The sequence below is a fragment of the Leguminivora glycinivorella genome, chromosome 18 (genome assembly GCF_023078275.1).
Source record: "Leguminivora glycinivorella isolate SPB_JAAS2020 chromosome 18, LegGlyc_1.1, whole genome shotgun sequence".
NCBI classification, from domain to species: domain Eukaryota; kingdom Metazoa; phylum Arthropoda; class Insecta; order Lepidoptera; family Tortricidae; genus Leguminivora; species Leguminivora glycinivorella.
This window is the reverse complement of record NC_062988.1, coordinates 20,009,287-20,030,463: the sequence shown is the minus strand read 5'-3', so window position 1 is coordinate 20,030,463 and position 21,177 is coordinate 20,009,287. Positions and strand designations below refer to the sequence as shown.

Below are 21,177 nucleotides of genomic sequence, written 5' to 3'. Positions count from 1 at the left end.
TCAATTATAGACAGCTATAAAAATATCATTTCCAACTGATATTATCGGCATAAAATAAAGTAATTAGTTGACATGTACGTTTCCATCATTTTTCATCAATCGAGTTTGTTTTCCTTGAACCGAATATGAATATCGGGTATGTATCGAACTGGTACTGCACTGCGTAACTAAATAAGGATGCTTTTAATTATCATAATGCATTAAGGTACTGTTTACTTATTTTATCATAAAATTATTAAATGTAGGTTAACAAAAACATACAGTTGTTTACCATATTGCCACCACCAACTCACCTATACCACAATATACCGACCTACATTGACTTCTTACTTTCTTCAGTTTTCATTTATTTATCCTTGTATTCGTTTTTTGTTTAATTTGAGTTTTCAAGAAAACCTCTTCAAATTTTATTACTGTCACAGCAGCGGTCCACAACCTTGAATGGTGTATTTTTACAAGCATTCTTCGGTTTTGTCCAGTACCCATAAAATATATCGAAATTACAAACGAGTATAAATAATGATTAATAACTCATGGCTACGACTACGTACGACATAAAGTCTAGCTAAGATGAAGTGATATGGTAAGTATACCTAAGCTAGTACAGGAGCGCGGTGGCTGCCGGCATCCTGCGATAACGCGCGCTGACCTCTCGAGCCGCACTGTTTATACCACTGATTACTTCGAGTTCAACTTTATTGCCACAGCTCACGGTTTACATATGGTCAGTGTGCAGATAACCTCAGCAACGTGTTTGGCAAAAATCGCGTGATGCCTGCAACTCGTGAGCTCGACCGCCGGGCGCAGGCCGCTAATGTGTGGAAGTGTCCATATTGGGGCATATCAGTTGCGTTTCTATATTAGTAGCAGTAGCAACATTAGGAGACCCTCACGTCACGTATCGGCATACAGTCTACAAATGATCAGTAAGTTAAGCCTGTGGTGTGAAGGGGGTTTTTAAATGGTCAGATGTGAGGAAGGTCAACAAGTATCATCTTTGGTTTGCACACCTGGTCACTAAGAAAGACGGGAGATGTTAGGTTTTTTATGAGATTTGTAAAGATTCTATATTGACACAGAAACATTGTACGCTATTATGCATCGGGGTCGATCGTATTTATCTCGTTTTTATGAAACGGTAAACTTTCAAAGCGTAGTAAAAACTCGCAGTCGGATAAAGGTTAGTTTTTATAACATCGCTATTCGTTTCACACCCTAGCATCTTTCTTTAGATGACAGTTATTTACAAAACTCACGAAGAGTTATATTACGAGATAAGTTTTTACAGAAAGGCGTTTCAGGAAGTCTGCAGATAAGTAAGTTTATTTAAAGGTTCTGAGAGTTTAACAGATTATCCGAATAGAGTAGAGGGTATCAGTATTCAATAAACTAACAAAATGTTCTAATCTAACTGGAGGCCTGATACCCACGAAAATGATTTCAAGTAGAATAGAAGGGAGACACTAAAGGTAGTATTAATAAAATAAAATAAATAAATAAATAAATATTGGGGACACCTTACACAGATCAACTTAGCCCCAAACTAAGCATAGCTTGTACTATGGGTGCTAAGCGACGATATACATACTTAAATAGATAAATACATACTTATATACATAGAAAACATCCATGACTCAGGAACAAATATCTGTGCTCATCACACAAATAAATGCCCTTACCGGGATTCGAACCCAGGACCGCGGCTTAGCAGGCAGGGTAACTACCGACTGAGCCACACCGGTCGTCAAATAGGTTATTCATGATATCCTAGATGACCTAGATGACCTAAAGTTCCTTTAAAAATAGTGAAATCGCAACCGAGCGCTCGATCATACCGTGTGTGGTATCAAATTAAAGGGCTTTGCGAGTAGTTTATAAATATATATCACATTATAGGACTTTTTCTACTTGGTCTAACAAAATATGAGAAAATGTCCAAAAGTGGTAATAATTGTACCGGTGAAGGCTCGTTTTCAAAAAATTGGCAAAAATCAATAATAGCAATTTATAATCACTAAGGCATAACAGCAATTTAAGTAAACGTTGCAGATTAATTTAGTACAAAACTTACTACGATGTGATGTAGATTTTCAAAGAAATTGTCACTTAATTTTAGGTAATTTCTGAAAAAATTGAATTCGCCTTAGGCTAGTTTACTCTTTTTCAAAAACTTAAAATAAAAATCTAGTCTGAAATGATTGTGGTACAGGATATACGAATTATAAATTTACCCGTTTTAATATTCAAAATTGTCCAAATTTTACAAATAAGATCGACTGATTTCTATATGTGCGTTTTTCTAAACGTGCATTAGAGAAAAATTCATAATTAATTTAATGAGTTAGTTTTCAAAAATCCAGTCTTATAAAAATCAAGATAATAAGATGCTCTAACTGGAACTTGAATTAAATAAATCTATTGGATAACGGAAAGTGTAGTATTTCACCGACTAAAACTATCAATTTTACATTCTTTTGACGTTTTTTTTGAAAGCAGCCTTAACACGATCTACAAATAAGAAAAAAAGAAAGAAGGGGGCTTGCAGGTAAATAATGGCAGGATTCCTAAATTTCAGTCAAAATGTGGTCTTCGTTGACGCCTTTCCGGCCTTTTTAACTCCGACGCAAAAACGGGGTGTTATAAATGTTATAACCGTATTGTATCATTGTGTGTGTCTGTCTGTGGCATCGTAGCCCCGGAACAGATGAACCGATTTAGGTTTAATTTTTTTTGAAAGCCATGCGTTTGTTAGCCATGTTTAATGAAAATTTGTCCACTATGTCGGGGGTTTTTCAAAATTTAAATTTTGTGGTTATTTCCTTCAAAATTAGACCCTTCGGGTCACGGTTATAGTGAGCCTTGTCGGAATGCACAAAAGTTGATATTAGACCGGCTTCGTGATTCTTTCGCGGTCAAAGGGTTTTGAAGTTTGGCACGTACCTTGGAGTCAAAGAAGGAAGCGTGGAAGTCGGGCGTGGTGCCGGCGATGGAGGCGAGGTGCATGGTGGTGTTGGCGGTGTTGGTGAGCGTGACGGTGGCGGCGTGCGCGGCGCCCAGCGCGGCGCGGCCCAGCGCCAGCGCGGGCGGCGACGCGCGCAGCGCCGCCGGCGGCAGCGCGCGCCCCGACCCGCCCTCCGCGCCGTCACCAGCGCCAGCGCCAGCGCCAGCGCCCGTCTCCGAGCCCCATTCCTGCAAACATTATATCATGATAATCATCTGGAAATACGATTTGTTAGGCATCTGGTCAGCCAACTAGACTACGACTAGTGAAATATAATATGAGGATCATACAAAGTGAAAATTTCCTTGTGATTTATCACTAAATCAAGGAATGTTTTCTCATAAGTATGTATTAACGGATCGCATCAATCGTGATAAGTATGTTAGCTCCTGTGATTCACACAAAACGAGCACTCCTAGATAAGTGCCCGAGGCTAGAGATTTAGACATCTTACTTAATAAAGCCGCTGTCAAACATAAGCCTAGATAATCCACATGTTTCAGCAAATCTGGATCCTTTTTATTTGAGAATCAATTTTGGGAAGAAAATCAATATTTTCAAAAATGAATGAGTTCTTGTATCTGGCTGAGCTGCCTATACGCTTGCCTTTTGCCATCCCTTGCTCTACAAGATGGATTTCAATAATGTAGACTAGATAGTCTATGCGGAAACATAAGAGAATGTGCAACGAATACCCATACATTCTACAACTTCTCATTCCTAACACCTTCTTTCTACCAGCGAAATTTCAGCAGAATCGATCGTTAGTACTGTTAGCAGAGTACATATTGAAAAGGACTGTAGCAGAGACATTGCGCTTATAATAGTAGTAAGTAGTTAAGTACATATGGATGAGTATAGTATACTCCATTTTTCGATTTTTCTAGTAATTCCCTTAGCCTAATAGCCCTCGAAGCAATCGTAAAATAAGCCATTTACTTAATGATGTTAATGAATGGCACGTCACTAATGATCGACTCTGTTTAGGTTTATTTGCATACGATATTAAAGTGGTTGACGTGGCCGCAGATCGAACATACGATAGCTAGAGCCAAGGGTATCATCAATTATTAATTATACTATTATGAAAAAGTGGACACTTCCACAAATTAATTTACCATTTTGGAATTAGCTTAACATTTTTATTTTATGACAACTTTAAGGACGCTATTTAACTCAAGGACACTCTAACAGGTTATTCGTGAGAATAAATTTCGTCCTTATGATAAGTGACATGTGTTACCTTTTACTTGAGAACGTCACATATTATCGAGAATATCCAAAGTCCCCAAATTGAGGGAACCCGCCATTTGGGAACCTTTTTCTTCATTTCCATATTAGGCATATGCCTACGCCACTCCCACAATATTGTTGGAGTGACGTAGCAAAGTTAATCAATATATTTTATTATTTATTCTGAAAGCACTTTGAAATTGTCCTACCTACCCTATAAGTGTTTAATTTATGCAATGAATGAGCCCTTTTGTTGCGGAAGGCCTCATATTGACAAGATTGAGTTCTTTACCAATCATCCGTTACTTAAAAATAAAAGGTTCATGTTTTATTTTTTTTTAACTTTTTACAAAAAATTATATAAATGCACTACATAATTAGTTATCATGTCTATCTTAATATTAGGTGCATATAATTAAATGTATTGTAGCTTTACAAAACATTTGAGTACATACAAGGACACAAATAAAGAAAATAGGGCACACTGCGTTTTGTTTTGTCCTCCCATTTTCCTGTGGGCTGCAAGAGGAAAAGTATGTACACTCTATTGTCAACTAATGGGCCAATGACATAATTATGGGAAAAACAACAATGCTACTGTTAATATCAGTTTTTACAAGTGGCTGCCTGCTTCTTAAGTAAATAAATAAATACAATCAGTTCACTTCTACTCGAAGATGGTGTATATGATAAGATATTTTGTTAACACAACATATACAATAAGTAACTAGTGTGTCCGTGTGAACGAATCAACGTAAACATAAGCGCCACTGAGCATCGCATTCGATTAAAGTCCTTGCGAGAATCTCGCAACTCCGGTCTTGCTACCCTACAGTACACTGTACAAAATATGTCTCCTATAAGAGATTTTCTCGCATGGACGTCGTGTGATCGATTTACGGAGATGCTATACAAATTTCACTGTCAAGACGATATTCGATAAAATCTCGTACACGGTATACGGGAAAAATTGCCCCATGTGAACATAGCCTAAAGCATGTGCTCAGGGTATCTACGAGAATTCGTACTGCTACGTGAAAATAGTCTAAGCCACTCATTTTCCCTATTATCTATAAATATCAACTATTTAAAATCAAATTTTTGCGTAACAATTGTTCTTTGCCGCAGGTATAATAAAGAATCTATACTAATATTATAAATGGGAAAATGTGTGTCTGTTTGTTTGTCCGTCTTTCACAGCAAAACGGAGTGACGAATTGACGTGATTATTTAAGTGGAGATAGTTGAAAGGATGAAGAGTAACATAGGCTACTTTTTGTCTCTTTCTAACGCGAGCGAAGCTGCGGGCAAAAGCTAGTATAAATGTATTACCTGAAATGTGATGCCCTCCACCAACGAATCATGGACTGTCACACCTGCAAAAAAAAATATACTTTATTTAATATTATTTAATATACTACAACTACAAACCTAATGTTAATAATTATATCCAGTATATAATAATTATTCTAGATCATAAGTTTACCTGCTATGCCCTAACAGGGTGTCATATAACGTGTACCTACCCACTATTGTATACTTATGTGAAAGCATGAATGAATATGAATATGAATATCCTATTTGTATTTAATTATAAACCCTCCACATTTTTCCTTTTTTAATGTGGAACATACCATCTCACAATTCGCGTAATTGCAGAATTGGTAATGCATTGGACCGGCAATCTAAAGATGTGGGTTCGAGTTTCATGTTGGCCAGAGTTGGTCACTGTTCATTTTTTCATTGCAATTGATACCTGCATTAATACTTAACGAATACTAGAATTACTAGAAACTTATTGTTTATTGAGGTCAGTAAGCAATACAAATTTTTAAAGATTAAAGCATGTGATGGTACTGAGAAGGCATGATAAGATTTGCAGTAATTAATTATTACAACTGCAATTTCTATGCTAACTGCATTGTTTCCATACAAATTGCAGTTTATCTGTACCAGCCTTATGAGTGATTTTTATTTACTTTATATAATAAAGCACATACATACAGTGTGCAGTTGTGTAGTATTGAGACCAAGATTATCAGGTTCAGTTAGCAACCGGAATAGCGAAGCACACCATTCTTGTGCAGATACAGTATTTGTATTTTCCAGATTATTGTGAACAGCTTCATTACTCAGCTACTTGAGCTGCCTACTGTACATTGCCATATCTCTTTATGCTAATGGTTTTTTAACTATCCATAATCAGCATAAAATATTTTTCTGATGACATGACATTATCCGACACAAGATGTCATTTTACTAAGATATCAACAAGTGGTTTAAAAGTTCTAAAAAAAAAAATATTTTAATATCAATATTCAAACTTCAGTGGAAATAAAAGCTATACACATATTGGTCAGATATCATATTTATAAGAAAATATTATATACACCATGCTTGCTGCTATACATTAAAATGGAATTAGTGTTTTATTGATATGAATGTTGGTTTAAGTTGCAGGCATATTATCAACGGTTGCGGACTGCGGGTGTAGGGTTGGTAAGGTGGCGGACAGGTGGTGCTTGTGCGCCTGCCGCGGGCGGCGCCGGCCGCAGCGGGCCCGGCCTCCACCGGAGGGTGTCACGCTGCGGTTCCTCTCTCCTAGCCGAGACCAAAATACTATAAAATGCAACAAAAACGACAAACATGCCCGCCTCGGCCCCGATCCAAAATAAATCGCGCCGCGCGCCACCTCCTATCCCCGATATCACAATTGCAGTTTCCTTTCACGCTCTACTTTCAGCAAACATAGTGTATTTCCACATCTCAACTTTCAGGATCGGTCCGGATACCCCCGAGATTTGTGCCGAAAGGAAATAATAAAATCGATTTTACCATGGCTCTTTCCCTGGGCTGTCAGTTTGCTGTTGAGCGATAAATCTAATAAAGTCAATACGAAAACGTAACACCACATCAACTTCCGATACATTTTGATGTTATTGTTCGTAATCACACACTGTTTATTCACATTTCTCAATTTCTATCCGAAATTTTATCAAATTGTAGTCTCGAGTTCCCACTTTCAACACGCGACTTGTGAATGTGAGAGTAGTACGACACAGAGTACGACCGACGATCGTATAATGGCCCCTGTACACACATGGCCAACGGTTCCACCAGCCCTTTGTGAAACCCCTTGGCCAAGATAAGAGCCGCTGTTTACACATTGGCGAACCAATCACTTGGCATTGGCTCTTCATGAAAGATGGACGTGGAATGGAAAAGTCTAGGAAATTCTAGATCATAGACATTGACAGAAAAATTTGATTAAAAAATAATAACCCCGTAGTAAAATTAAATTATTTGAAATATTAACAATTTTTTTAATATTATGATAAGAACATTTATCTTTTTTAGGAAATACATTAAACATTTGCAAGGTTATTTTATTTCCTAAAATCTACACTATTATTGACATAGATAAACTTATTATTTTCGTAAATATTTCACTACCGTCCTCTCTGACGGCTGACGACCAACTGAATGAAGCGCCAACGTGTAAACGCAGTTGGCCATTGGCGCCAAGATCCTTTGATGTGTGGACAAAAAACCGACACGAATCGGTTGGCCGGCAAGCGCAAGCGCCAACTGCCAACTTACGGCCAAGTAGCCCTCTACACACATGGCCAAGGGGGTTGGTGGAACTGTTGTGGCCCCTGTACACACATGGCCAACGGTTCCACCAGCCCTTTGTGAAACCCCTTGGCCAAGATAAGAGCCGCTGTTTACACATTGGCGAACCAATCACTTGGCATTGGCTCTTCATGAAAGATGGACGTGGAATGGAAAAGTCTAGGAAATTCTAGATCATAGACATTGACAGAAAAATTTGATTAAAAAATAATAACCCCGTAGTAAAATTAAATTATTTGAAATATTAACAATTTTTTTAATATTATGATAAGAACATTTATCTTTTTTAGGAAATACATTAAACATTTGCAAGGTTATTTTATTTCCTAAAATCTACACTATTATTGACATAGATAAACTTATTATTTTCGTAAATATTTCACTACCGTCCTCTCTGACGGCTGACGACCAACTGAATGAAGCGCCAACGTGTAAACGCAGTTGGCCATTGGCGCCAAGATCCTTTGATGTGTGGACAAAAAACCGACACGAATCGGTTGGCCGGCAAGCGCAAGCGCCAACTGCCAACTTACGGCCAAGTAGCCCTCTACACACATGGCCAAGGGGGTTGGTGGAACTGTTGGCCATGTGTGTACAGCGGCCATGACATTACATTGCACACATCGAAAATGTTTTCACACACAAATTTATTATATAAACATAAACTCAATGTGACTGTGTGGGTAGAAATCGTTCATAAAGCTAGGCGCAATATTTTAAATACAAACATTTCTAGTTACTTTAATATTTTCAATAAGTTTTAATCATACTTTGATAAAGTTCATTTTATTTTATTTAAAAAGTGAATTTTCACAACAATTTTAGTGGAGAACTGATAATCCTTGGGTAATCCATACTAGGCGTAAGATGTCAAAGTTAATTTTTTTGGTGAAATTTCTGAACGTACATAAATATTTATAAAGTGAGCTGTCCTCAAAACTCAAAAAGGAGATTTTATTTTAGCATTTCCATCCCAATGTCACAAATAACATTTTGTCGAATATTTCGTACATTGATAAGGTATGTATTTTAGTATCTATTGTTTCAAAGTTTTTGTAACTCTAGAAAAGATAAATGACATTTATGACAGCAGCCGTGTCACAGCTACCTTTGTAAACGTTTCTAAACAGAGGTCGACAGCTACCTTTGTCATAATCTTAAAAAAACGTATGCAATTGACAGTTCAGAAGTGTCTTGTCAGTCAGTTTGAACTGTCAGATTACATACGAATTTTTTGCTTTCCTTTGCGTCTACGTCTATTGTGTTTTATTGTGTACAACAGTAATAGTCGAAAATAAATCTATTAATGTAGAGAAATTTGTAGTAAATCTGTGTGTGTTGCAGTTATTAGAAAACCTTCAATATATCGCTCCTAAGGGAACTACTCCGGAGGCTCATGGAGGAAAACGGTAGGTTTCTGATTTTGATAATCTATTTTTGCTTTGTCCGATAGACTCTATAGCTTGTAGCATAATGAGCGATTTTTACTGACCGCTTTTATCCAGAACACCAGGCTATATGTGTAATAGTGCGTAGAAAAAGTATTAAAAGTTGATATTTTTAAGCAAAAACAAAAATTTGGACAAAAATATTGCTCTTACGCGTCCGTTTCATGGTATTTTTAACCCCCGACGCAAAAACGACGGGGTGTTATAAGTTTGACGTGTGTATGTCTGTCTGTCTGTCTGTCTGTGTGTGTGTCTGTCGGTGGCACCGTAGCTCCCGAACAGATGAACCAATTTAGATTTAGTTTTTTTTTGTTTGAAAGCTGAGTTAGTCGGGAGTGTTCTTAACCACGTTTCATGAAAATCGGACCACTATGTCGCGGTGGGGGGTTTTTCAAAATGTTAATTTTGTGATTATGTAAGGATTTGTTTGAACAGTGGCGGAGAGCGAGCAGCAGGAGCTGGAGCCGGAGCCGGAGGAGATGGCGCTGGTGGGGGTGGAGGAGGGCGACGCGGGGCTGGCGGTGATGGCGGTGGACGGCGGCGAGGCGGGCGCCGCGGCGGGGGCCGACGCGGGGGGCGACGACGAGGAAGAGCAGGAGTTCGACATCACCCTGGCCGCTACACACTCGGTTTGACACTACTATATTTTTACTTTTTTAGGGTTCCGTAGTCAACTAGGAACCCTTATAGTTTCGCCATGTCTGTCTGTCCGTCTGTCCGTCCGCGGATAATCTCAGTAACCGTTAGCACTAGAAAGCTGAAATTTGGTACCAATATAAATAGAATATAATAATATTTTGCATTAAGTTTTTAGTTTAGTATGAACTTTGCATGTTTTATTTTAATATTTTTTTTCTTCTCTTTCTTTGTAATGTAATAATTGTCTAAAGGATAGGATACCCCTAAATATATTATGTAGAAATTCCTGTAGAACGGTCACCACGACACAGGCCTCGCCTAGTGTGGGACCACAGATATAGTTGTAAAATTTTATGTCATTTTTTCTAATAAACACATTTTTATTTTTTATTTTTATTTATTTAATATGTATATCAATCACGCCAACAAAGTGCAAAAATAAAAAATGGAAAAAAATGTTTTATTAGGGTACCCCCCCCCCCCCTTACATGTAAAGTGGGGGCTGATATTTTTTTTCATTCCAACCCCAACATGTGATATATTGTTGGATAGGTATTTAAAAATGAATAAGGGTTTACTAAGAACGTTTTTTGATAATATTGATATTTTCGGAAATAATCGCTCCTAAAGGAAAAAAAAGTGCGTCCCCCCCCTCTAACTTTTGAACCATATGTTTATTTATTTATTTATGTATTTAAACTTTATTTCACAAATTATCAATAAAAAGTACAAATGGCGGACTTAACGCCTTAAGGCATTCTCTACCAGTCAACCATTGGGCAAAACAGAGATAGTTAGTTTGGTGCACAATATTATAGAGCCAGTATGAGATTGTAATGATTAAATACAAGTCGATACCTACTATTATAAAATAAACATACACAAATACAATAAATAAACCTACATATATATTAGTATAATACAAATATATAAATAAAATACACATACATAAATAAATAAATGTACCTAGTGCGAGACATCAAGTAGACTTTAATTTCGAATGTTTGCAAATAAGTGCTTACGCAACTTGCTTTTAAAAGAGAGTTTACTCTGAGCTTGCCTGATAGGCAGAGGGAGGGCATTCCATAGACGAATTGCCTGACAGCTGAACGAGTTGGACAAGAATCCAGTGCGATGAGGGAGGACAGCCAGTTTCAGCGCACTTAAAAAAGCGCGTTTAAAAAATATGAAAAAAATCACAAAAGTAGAACTTTATAAAGACTTTCTAGGAAAATTGTTTTGAACTTGATAGGTTCAGTAGTTTTTGAGAAAAATACGGAAAACTACGGAACCCTACACTGAGCGTGGACCGACACGCTCTTGGCCGGTTTTTATGTACGTTCAAGCCTACTCATGTTATTGATGAAATAAGCAGATTATTGATATTGATATTTATTGGTAAATATTATTTTTTAAATAATTTCACTTATTATTTACAAATTATTAGTTAATAAAACATAGCACATTGTATGTCAATTACACTTCAGGGATAGTGATTATTGACATGTATTATTAAATACAAAACATAATTATGTTAATGAAATATGAATGTGTGCACAGTACATGGGTGGGTACCTGGAGCAGATGGGCGGGCGGCGCACGCTGGAGGCGGGCTGGCGGGGGCTGGTGGCGGGCATGGCGCACCACAGCACCGTGTTCCCCGGGGAGACCGTGCCCCGGCTGCTGGCGCCCGAGCCGCTGCGCGACGTCATCCTGCACGAGAGGATGTTCTGTCTGCTGTGCCCTGAGTAAGACACATCTTTCAATGTTTGCTATAGGTCAAGATCAAGTCCAATCCAATAAAGCACTATTTTAATGTAAATAACACTAATATGCAATGGAACACAGCTTACATAGGAATGTACATGAAGTATTTTCAGTTACTTTTTACCATATAAAGTAAAATCAATAAGGATAATTAGATTATGCCATATAATGGCATCATCACCATTAAAAAAAGTTTTATTTTTCTACTCCCAAACTGTAATTCTTCATTTACAGGGTCGTGCATAGATCTTTAAAACCCTAACATAAAAGTCTACTCCTCAAAGCCAGCGTCCGCCGGCTTTCCGCGCAGGCGCGCAGTATCGAAAAAACTGAAAACGCATTGTTTGGCTCTGTATCCATGGCAACGCATTGTTATAACGATACTGCGCTTGGGAAGGCTTTGAGCAGCTGAGCTGACAGTGCAAACGTTTGCGTAAAAATACAGGAAAAGTGTGAATTTCACGAAAGCTATTCAAGAAAACTATTAAAAACTAAGTGCATGGTCGTAGAAAAAGTATTGTATGCAACGGTGTTTAACTGAGTCAAAAAATACTCGTAGCGTCTTAATAAGTACGCCACTCGTCTTTTTTGACCTCCTTTAAACGCTTGTTGCATAAAATACTATTACCTACTAAGAAATAATAGATTAGATTAGATTAATTTATTTCTCATTGAAAATGTACATTAAATTTTACATGTCAGAATAAAATAAAATGCATTCACAAAAAGATCGTCATTACACAATATCAAAATAATAATAAATTATAATAAAGGGTTCATTGTTTTCTTTTTCAATGGTTTTAACCCTGAAACTAGGCGAAATTCAGAAAAGTCAATATGTCATTTTAGTCTAGAAATGAGATCAGGAACATGCTGTTAAAATTATTCAGTTTCCTCATGTGACACCATGTATATTATATTACACAAATGGCGGATTTAATGCCTAATGGCATTCTGTAGTACTCTATAGTCAACTATCGGGCCAAATAGAGCATAATAATATGGTTGTTGTTTTGTTAAGACTTAAGAGTAGGAGGACAGATCCTAAGGTGAAAACCATTATAGTTGTAGTTGTATATGTATATATAGTTGTGAGTGTGGTTGCAGCGAGGCGGGCATGGACGTGTCGGGCATGGGCGTGCTGTGCGAGGTGCTGACCGGCGCCACCGACGGCAGCGTGGTGGCGCGCGCCGCGCACCGCGTGCGCATGCGCCAGCCCCACTACCGCAACGGGTTCGCCTTCCGCAAGTACGTGTAGTGTAGTGTACGGCGGCTGTGCGAGGTGCTGACCGGCGCCTCCGACGGCAGCGTGGTGGCGCGCGCCGCGCACCGCGTGCGCATGCGCCAGCCCCACTACCGCAACGGGTTCGCCTTCCGCAAGTACGTGTAGTGTAGTGTACGGCGGCTGTGCGAGGTGCTGACCGGCGCCACCGACGGCAGCGTGGTGGCGCGCGCCGCGCACCGCGTGCGCATGCGCCAGCCCCACTACCGCAACGGGTTCGCCTTCCGCAAGTACGTGTAGTGTAGTGTACGGCGGCTGTGCGAGGTGCTGACCGGCGCCGCCGACGGCAGCGTGGTGGCGCGCGCCGCGCACCGCGTGCGCATGCGCCAGCCCCACTACCGCAACGGGTTCGCCTTCCGCAAGTACGTGTAGTGTAGTGTACGGCGGCTGTGCGAGGTGCTGACCGGCGCCGCCGACGGCAGCGTGGTGGCGCGCGCCGCGCACCGCGTGCGCATGCGCCAGCCCCACTACCGCAACGGGTTCGCCTTCCGCAAGTACGTGTAGTGTAGTGTACGGCGGCTGTGCGAGGTGCTGACCGGCGCCGCCGACGGCAGCGTGGTGGCGCGCGCCGCGCACCGCGTGCGCATGCGCCAGCCCCACTACCGCAACGGGTTCGCCTTCCGCAAGTACGTGTAGTGTAGTGTACGGCGGCTGTGCGAGGTGCTGACCGGCGCCGCCGACGGCAGCGTGGTGGCGCGCGCCGCGCACCGCGTGCGCATGCACCAGCCCCACTACCGCAACGGGTTCGCCTTCCGCAAGTACGTGGCTTGCATTAGAAATGAAACCAGCTCCAGTTGGCCTTGAGCCAGTGTCAACAAATCTGAACTTGAGATGTAATAGTACATTACATCAGAGGCCGGGAAAATGATTTCCGGCCAGTGTATATACGGCCGAGCAAGCGTGCAAGGCCGGATACGAGACCGGGAATCCGTTTTCACGCCGAGGCATGTATAGTGCTTTTCTCAAACATACAATGAAATAAAAAAAAATGCTCTAAAGGACAATATTTTATAAAAAAAGTTACTTTGCAGGCCTAGGCCTGAAAAATAATATGAAATTTACAGTCCTCCGAGTTGTTGCGCCCAAAAAGCGATACTTCCCAGCCCATTTTAAGGAACGTAAAGACAATATTTCATTGCATGTTTGAGAAAATACCATTTAACCATTGCCACAGATTATAGATTCTTTACTTCCCGACAAAACGACAAATACCTACACTTTATTACGTTACAACGAAAGTTCATGGTTACAACGAAATACGCCACAAAATTAATACGTGCCGAGCGACTAGGGTAGGTAAGTAGACTAGGTACTTAACACACAACCTTGAGCGAGGAAGCCTGCCATTGCTCCGTCATTTAAGATTGACCAAAACTAAACTTTGAACCAAATCAAAACAAATTTCACGAGACTTCTTTGACAAATACAACCTAGAGTAACCATTCTTTCTCAAGCCAAAAAGTGTGACCATGGTAACTGTATATTTAACCAAGTATATCTTCCTCAGTATGCAGATGATCGAAGTGGAGGTCCTGCCAGAGCTGGCGCCGGGCGACCCCATGCTGCCCTCCCGGCTGCCCTCGCTGAACCCGCTGCGGCGCGTGCAGGACTCCAGGTGGGTACAGCTGCTCCAGGTGTGTGCAGTGCAGGTGCTGCCGGAGCTGGCGCCGGCGACGCCATGCTGCCCTCGCTGGACCCGCTGCGGCGCGTGCAGGACTCCAGGTGGGTACAGCTGCTCCAGGTGTGTGCAGTGCAGGTGCTGCCGGAGCTGGCGCCGGCGACGCCATGCTGCCCTCGCTGGACCCGCTGCGGCGCGTGCAGGACTCCAGGTGGGTACAGCTGCTCCAGGTGTGTGCAGTGCAGGTGCTGCCGGAGCCGGCGCCGGCGACGCCATGCTGCCCTCGCTGGACCCGCTGCGGCGCGTGCAGGACTCCAGGTGGGTACAGCTGCTCCAGGTGTGTGCAGTGCAGGTGCTGCCGGAGCCGGCGCCGGCGACGCCATGCTGCCCTCGCTGGACCCGCTGCGGCGCGTGCAGGACTCCAGGTGGGTACAGCTGCTCCAGGTGTGTGCAGTGCAGGTGCTGCCGGAGCCGGCGCTGGCGACGCCATGCTGCCCTCGCTGGACTCCAGGTTGCCACAGTTGGCTAGTTTTAATGTTCATACAAATTGTGAGAGAATTGTCGATTTTTTTAGTCCCATACACAAGCTTTTGATCCTGGAAACAATGAGATCGATTGGCATCAAAAAAAGTATGTCAAAAACTTCCTTTTTCTCGCACCTGTATGTTTTTTCCATAATCTGTAAACTCTAAGTAATCTGCATTCATTTCAAATCGAAGGAAGCTCTTCCATTCGTCGAGCAGCCCGTACGGCACCCGGTAGCTTGTTTCACTGACATTCTATGATAATACACCCTGTATACTAATGAATTGTGTGTGTGCAGTTTGCAAGCGGTGATCCGGCGCATGGACGCCGCGCCGACGCCGGTGCCGGCGTTCGTGTGGCGCATGTTCGACTACCGGCGCCTGCGCGCGCGCCTCACCGAACACTTCGCTACCCTGGACCTCGGTAACGTTCCAGAATAGCATATACCTTGTAGGTCTTAACTCTTACGACGTTACAATGAAGTTTTGGTGATGCAGGTATGGATCAGTCTGATTTTTTGACATTCGATTGGACCATTCATGCGTTGTGAATTGACCTGTGATATAATTTTATCTTGTATTGTATTGTAGCCGACAAGATGCCGCACGACCCGGTGTCGCTGTCGTTCTGGGTGGCGTCCAACCTGACGCTGTCGGCGCGCGACCGCAACGCGCTGTTCGAGGTCGACAACGCGCTGTTCCGGCTCAAACTCGCGCTGCGCTTCATAGACAAGGTACTTATTGACTAATGTTTTCATTTCTCATATTTCACTTACTCATTTACGTATACGGTTGCCCGTGTGGTGACGGGTTAAGAATTTCACCACCCCCTTTCTTCCCGTGGGTGTCGTAAAAGGCGACTGTGGGATATGGGTTAAATTGTGGCGTAGGCGAGAGGCTGGCAACCTGTCACTGCAATGTCACAGTTTCGTTTAGGGTCCCCCCACATCTAGCGTCTCGCGAGCGTCGCGTCGGGCCAACTGTATGGAAAAAGACGCCGTGTCGACGCGACGTCGACGCGGCGTCAGGCTTTGCCCATACAGTTGGCCCGACGCGACGCTCGCGAGACGCTAGATGTGGGGGGACCCTTACTTTCAACCCCTTATGTGCCAAGAGTGACACTGAAGCTTTAGTATTTTCATGTGCTCTGCTTACGCCTTCAAGGGACACAGGCGTGATTGTATGTATGTATGTAAAATGCGTAAAAGCAGCTGAGAATCAGAACGTGCTCAAGTAAACCTAATCACACAGCCGTCACAGATTAAGTACGCAAGAACAAGGAAGAAAAGTTTTCGTCGTAGGTGCAAAATGCAAGCAATGGTTGATTGGTGGTTTACTTGTTTACTTGTGTTGCAGTCGAAGGCGCTGTGCTGCGGCTCGTGCGGCGCGGAGCTGTCGCGGCGCTCGCACATGTTCGCCATGTCCAGCGACGGCGTGCACGCCAACTACACTAATTTTGGTTAGTTTAGACATCATTACACGGTCGCCCAAAATTACCTTCACAAACAATAGGGAAACTGTGGAATGAATTGTCGCCTGCGGTATTTCCGACCGATACTACCTTCAAATCTTCAAGAGCGTACACCCATCTTAAAGGCCGGCAATGCACCTCCAACACCTCTGGTGTTTCTGGTGTCCATGGGCGGCGGTGATCGCTTACCATCAGGCGACCTGTCTGCTCGTTTGCCTCCTGTCCCATAAAAAAAAGGGAAATGTTGAAATAAACCAAGTTACGGAAAATATTTTTGAGCCTATATGTATTGTATATTAAATTTCTACATTGACCGTGGATATTTCAACAGCATTCATGTCCATTTCGCAAGGTTTACAATGTAGACCAATTGCGCAAAGACATTTTTTCCAGATTCATAAGCTCGATACGTTTCAACCTACTTACGCAAATTCACCTAACTTACAACTATAAATTATAGTTTGTGATCAATCTTAAAACCCTAGCCCTTTTATTGATTACATAAATTAGGATATTTTACAAGCTATACGTGCAATAACTTAGACGAAAGTCATACTAAAGGTGAGTCATACTAAAATGAAAATAATTATACAAACGTTAGTCAACGTGTTTTTGGGCCACCCTGTATTAGCTTCAGGGAGCTTGATAACACACTGATGTCGGCGTGGAAGGGTCAGTTGGAAGTGGAAGACCTAGGCGAACTCTTCTCGACCAAATCGGGGTAATATTGCAAAAAGGCCAGGTCAGAAGTACTCGAAACCGACGAGCGTGTATGAGAAACGTTATGAAAGTGTGTGAAACGAAAGTGGTTTGTCAGGATCGTAGCAAATGGAAAGGAGTGATTGTATGTATGTGTGTAGTCTCGGCTTTTGATGAGCAGTTTACACGTTTGAAGGAACACTACTATTCGTAGGTTCACGTGATTCACGCGTCGCGCATTCTGTACACCTTGTTGCACCAGTTGACGTCTCGCTGATCGAAGATTGAAAGTATCAAAACGTAAAGCTGAGTTTAGACGTGCAAGTTTTGAGAGAGAAGTATATGCAAGAAAGAGATGCGAGAATTGCGTCTCAAAACTTGCAGCAATAACTTGCTGGTCTAAACTCAGCTTTATAGATGTCGAGCGAAAATGAACAATATTCAATTTTAAATATCTTTCGTGTATTCTCTTTCTCTACAGGCTATATGGCTATTGGCTACGTGCACGACAATTACGCCCACTACCATGTGAACTTGAAGTGGAAAATGTCAAAAAATTACATGTAAACAAACATTATATTTTAACGATTTTTCGTTAATTTTAAATAAATCGAATAACAAGAGCTACTATTTCAAGTGTAATTTAGGTAGATAGATTATAAAGACATGGATATAATACCAAAAATCAGTTTCCAAAGCATTACTCACGGTATAAACTTCCAACCCCAGACCACAGAAAGAGTCAATAAATTGGTGCTGGCAGGGCATATAAGGAATCTTGAAGAACATAGGAGTAATGGTACAAGTTCTTCGAGCTAGTGATATGGTATTCGCTAAACCTCCGTCCCGTTAATGCCATATAAAACAAATCTAAACGTAAGTACCTAGTCATGTCCGCGGCCGCAGAAATATCCGACACGGGACTATTCCCAAGCTAGGCCTGAATCTTTAAGCATAATCTTTTACGGTAGGAAAAATACTAACAGCGTATTGAACAATATTAGGTAAACAAAGCTTAAATATAATTTATTATAATGTTTTGTTTGACATGTCACTTACGTTTTCTTTTCACCGTAGCTATCCATTTAGTTCTTTTATCCAATTTCCAGTGTGCTCTAAGAAACGCATAGAACGTGCAACGACTATTTATGCCATTATTTTTACAATTAACAACGAAACAACATTGATGCCCCATATCAAACATTACACATTGTATTATATTTTATGAGTTTTGATAGATGACAACCACAATCAGTGTCGATTTTGACCACCGCAAGCACTGCGATCGCTTTGCTTACCCCCTCCATGCACTTCGCACGAAGCCAATATGTTCATTTACATCATAATTAGCTTTAAGGAGCGTGATAAGATAATTCAGTAAATCTCGGCGTTTGATCGCTTTACCGTGGATTAGTAGCCACTTAAGCAAGAGTCATGCTCGTTGTACGCGTTGCGCATTCTGTACACCTTGTTCCACAAGTTCTCGAAACTGATCAAATGTTGAAATACGTAGATATCGCCCGGTCGCCTTATTATTTGGTGCATGACATCTGTTTCAAATAATAACCGTGTTGCAGGCGGCTTTATGCACGACGTGGTGACGGTGCGGACGGCGACGGAGACGCTGCTGGGGCCCCCCAGCGCCGAGTACTCGTGGTTCCCGGGCTACACGTGGCGCGTGGCGCAGTGCAGCGCGTGCGGCACGCACGTGGGCTGGCGGTATGTGGCATGCGACACACACACACACACACGCACTCTTAATTTCCATACGGACGAAACTATAAAGTTTTATATGTGTTGTAGGTTCGACGCGATGAAGCGCAAGCTCCGGCCAGCGCAGTTCTTCGCTCTCTGCCGCAACTTGGTGATGCCGCGCGCCGAGCGGGAGCTCTCCGACGACGACACCGACGCCGTCTGAACGCCGACGCCGACGCCGACAGCACTGAACGCCGACGCCACGCCGTGCCGCCCACCACTGAACGATCCCTTCGCAAGACGTAGTTCCTACTGTTGTACCCCAACGTGGTGACAAGGATACTCCGACAGGACAGATGCGCCACCAACACTTCTCCTATAGCCGCAGTTCCTCTCTGTCGCGCCGTGGTGGCGAGAGTACTCCCACCACGAGACCGACTACGTTTGGCTCTGCACCGACCCGCACCAAAACTACCAAAAGAGATAACTAACGAGGGGTGTGCTCTTCCTCGTATAGTAGAGTTGTGCCTGCTCGTTCACTGAAAAGATCGCTCCCAACTAGTACGATCTCCGAAGTGTACTAGTTCGTTCTTTTAGGACATTTAGTACAGTAGTACACCGAGAGAGCGAGAGACAAATTGTGCATATGTCACTCCTCGGCTCTTCGCTCCTTTCGCTCCCATTCTGTTGCGTGTGTGAGTGTACTAAATGTACTAGAGAGCAGAATCATTTGGTAGTAGTTCAGTCTAGTACATTGCAGGGAATCGTGTCTTTTGTACTATTAGTACATGTCCTACACAAGCCTATAGTAAAGTGACATCGTATGAGTATGACTCATCCTCATATAGCAGAACAATCTACAATCCTTTCTGCATATTAAAGCGATTATCGTTAAAAATGTAAGGCCGAACATAATAAAATTAGACTTATATTGACCGGGATATAGACCGTGATTACCTTTTTGATTTTTGTCGAGCTCCCGATATTTCGACGCAGTTGCATGCATCCTGATCACGGAAAACTGACGAAGGCGGGTGGATGTTAAAGTTACATAGACAGCGCGCGATCGACCCTCTACTATCGGGAGCTCGACAAAAATCAAAAAGGTAATCACGGTCTATATCCCGGTCAATATAAGTCTAATGAAAATAACCGTGAATCATTCAAAACTCTCATAATAAAATTGTATGCGGTTGAGTCTTCGGTAGATAAGTGCTTATGATACGAAGTTACGTGGCTATTTCCGACGTCAGACAGCCCTGTTTCTTTTGGTCTCAGTAATGCGTGGTTAAAATACCTACTCCGTTTTGTCATGTTGCACAGTGATGTATAGGGTTGGCAACCTGTTTTAAAGATGACTGCGTCATAAGTTTTGTTTGTTTTGTTGTAAAAGGCGACAGCGTTTGCTAATTAAACTGCGCCTAAATGTGATGTTCTCAACAAGAAGGTGTCTCATTGTCGCTTATTATAAAAATATGAGTGAATTGCATCCGTGTCATTACTCATTAGCGACAACGACATGTTGGTTGAGAACGTCACAAATAAGTATCTATGTGATAAATCCCCAACCTCTTCTACATTACGATTTTACTTTCAAAATTGTGATATATAATTAAATACCTATATCACATTAACTGAACTATTTTAGTTAATTTTATGATTTTTAAAACCTCATTTTTACTTATAGATTAATTTAATAATTTTATTATTTCTCCTATTGGTGTATGGAAATTGTATTTTTAGAAAGTGAATCCTAGAATAAGCCTCTAAATTACATATTAGAATATATACTATAAGGGTTGGCTAGTTGGCTACGGAACCCTAAAAGAGAATAACCACAAAATTAATATTTTGAAAAAACCCCCGACATAGTGGACCGATTTTCATGAAACATGGCTAAGAACACTCCCGGCTAACTCAGCTTTCAGACAACAAAATCGAAATCGGTTCATCCGTTCGGGAGCTACGATGCCACAGACAGACAGACACGTCAAACTTATAACACTCCGTCGTTTTTGCGTCGGGGGTAAAAAAGAGACAATTATGAACGCCTCACGAGCTTGGATACTTCTGCGGCTAAGTCTGTTTCTCTACTGAGGAAACGTGGCCTCTGTGGGCACTGGGCAGGCAGCCTATATTTTTATACCAATTAGTGTGAATAAAACGC

The 21,177-nt window shown here is 41.8% G+C and overlaps 2 protein-coding genes across 2 annotated transcripts in view; one reads left to right on the top strand and one right to left on the bottom strand.

Moving 5' to 3' along the window:
- LOC125235811 overlaps window positions 1-7,310 on the bottom strand; it is a 50,767-nt gene extending 43,457 nt beyond the window's left edge. The window contains exons 1-3 of the mRNA XM_048142400.1: window positions 7,070-7,310; window positions 5,567-5,610; window positions 2,941-3,189 (exon numbers count right to left, since the gene is read on the bottom strand). Of these exons, the coding sequence (XP_047998357.1) occupies window positions 2,941-3,189; window positions 5,567-5,610; window positions 7,070-7,163 (387 nt within the window). The 5' untranslated portion in view covers window positions 7,164-7,310. The remainder of the gene's footprint in view (window positions 1-2,940; window positions 3,190-5,566; window positions 5,611-7,069) is intronic.
- A 1,797-nt stretch (window positions 7,311-9,107) lies between these two features.
- Window positions 9,108-20,051, top strand: LOC125235769 (protein cereblon-like). Its single transcript, XM_048142355.1, has 10 exons — window positions 9,108-9,276; window positions 9,751-9,944; window positions 11,515-11,702; window positions 12,829-12,969; window positions 14,511-14,618; window positions 15,445-15,569; window positions 15,737-15,879; window positions 16,502-16,604; window positions 18,893-19,034; window positions 19,119-20,051. The coding sequence occupies exons 1-10, from the start codon at window positions 9,264-9,266 to the stop codon at window positions 19,231-19,233; spliced, it is 1,272 nt and encodes a 423-aa protein (XP_047998312.1). The 5' UTR covers window positions 9,108-9,263; the 3' UTR covers window positions 19,234-20,051.
- The last annotated feature ends 1,126 nt before the right edge of the window (window positions 20,052-21,177 follow it).

Excerpts from the sequence above, each read along its gene's own strand:
- LOC125235769 (XM_048142355.1), top strand. Across the intron at positions 15,880-16,501 it reads CGCTGCGCTTCATAGACAAG|TCGAAGGCGCTGTGCTGCGG; the intron begins GTACTTATTGAC and ends CTTGTGTTGCAG. Across the intron at positions 19,035-19,118 it reads GGCACGCACGTGGGCTGGCG|GTTCGACGCGATGAAGCGCA; the intron begins GTATGTGGCATG and ends TATGTGTTGTAG.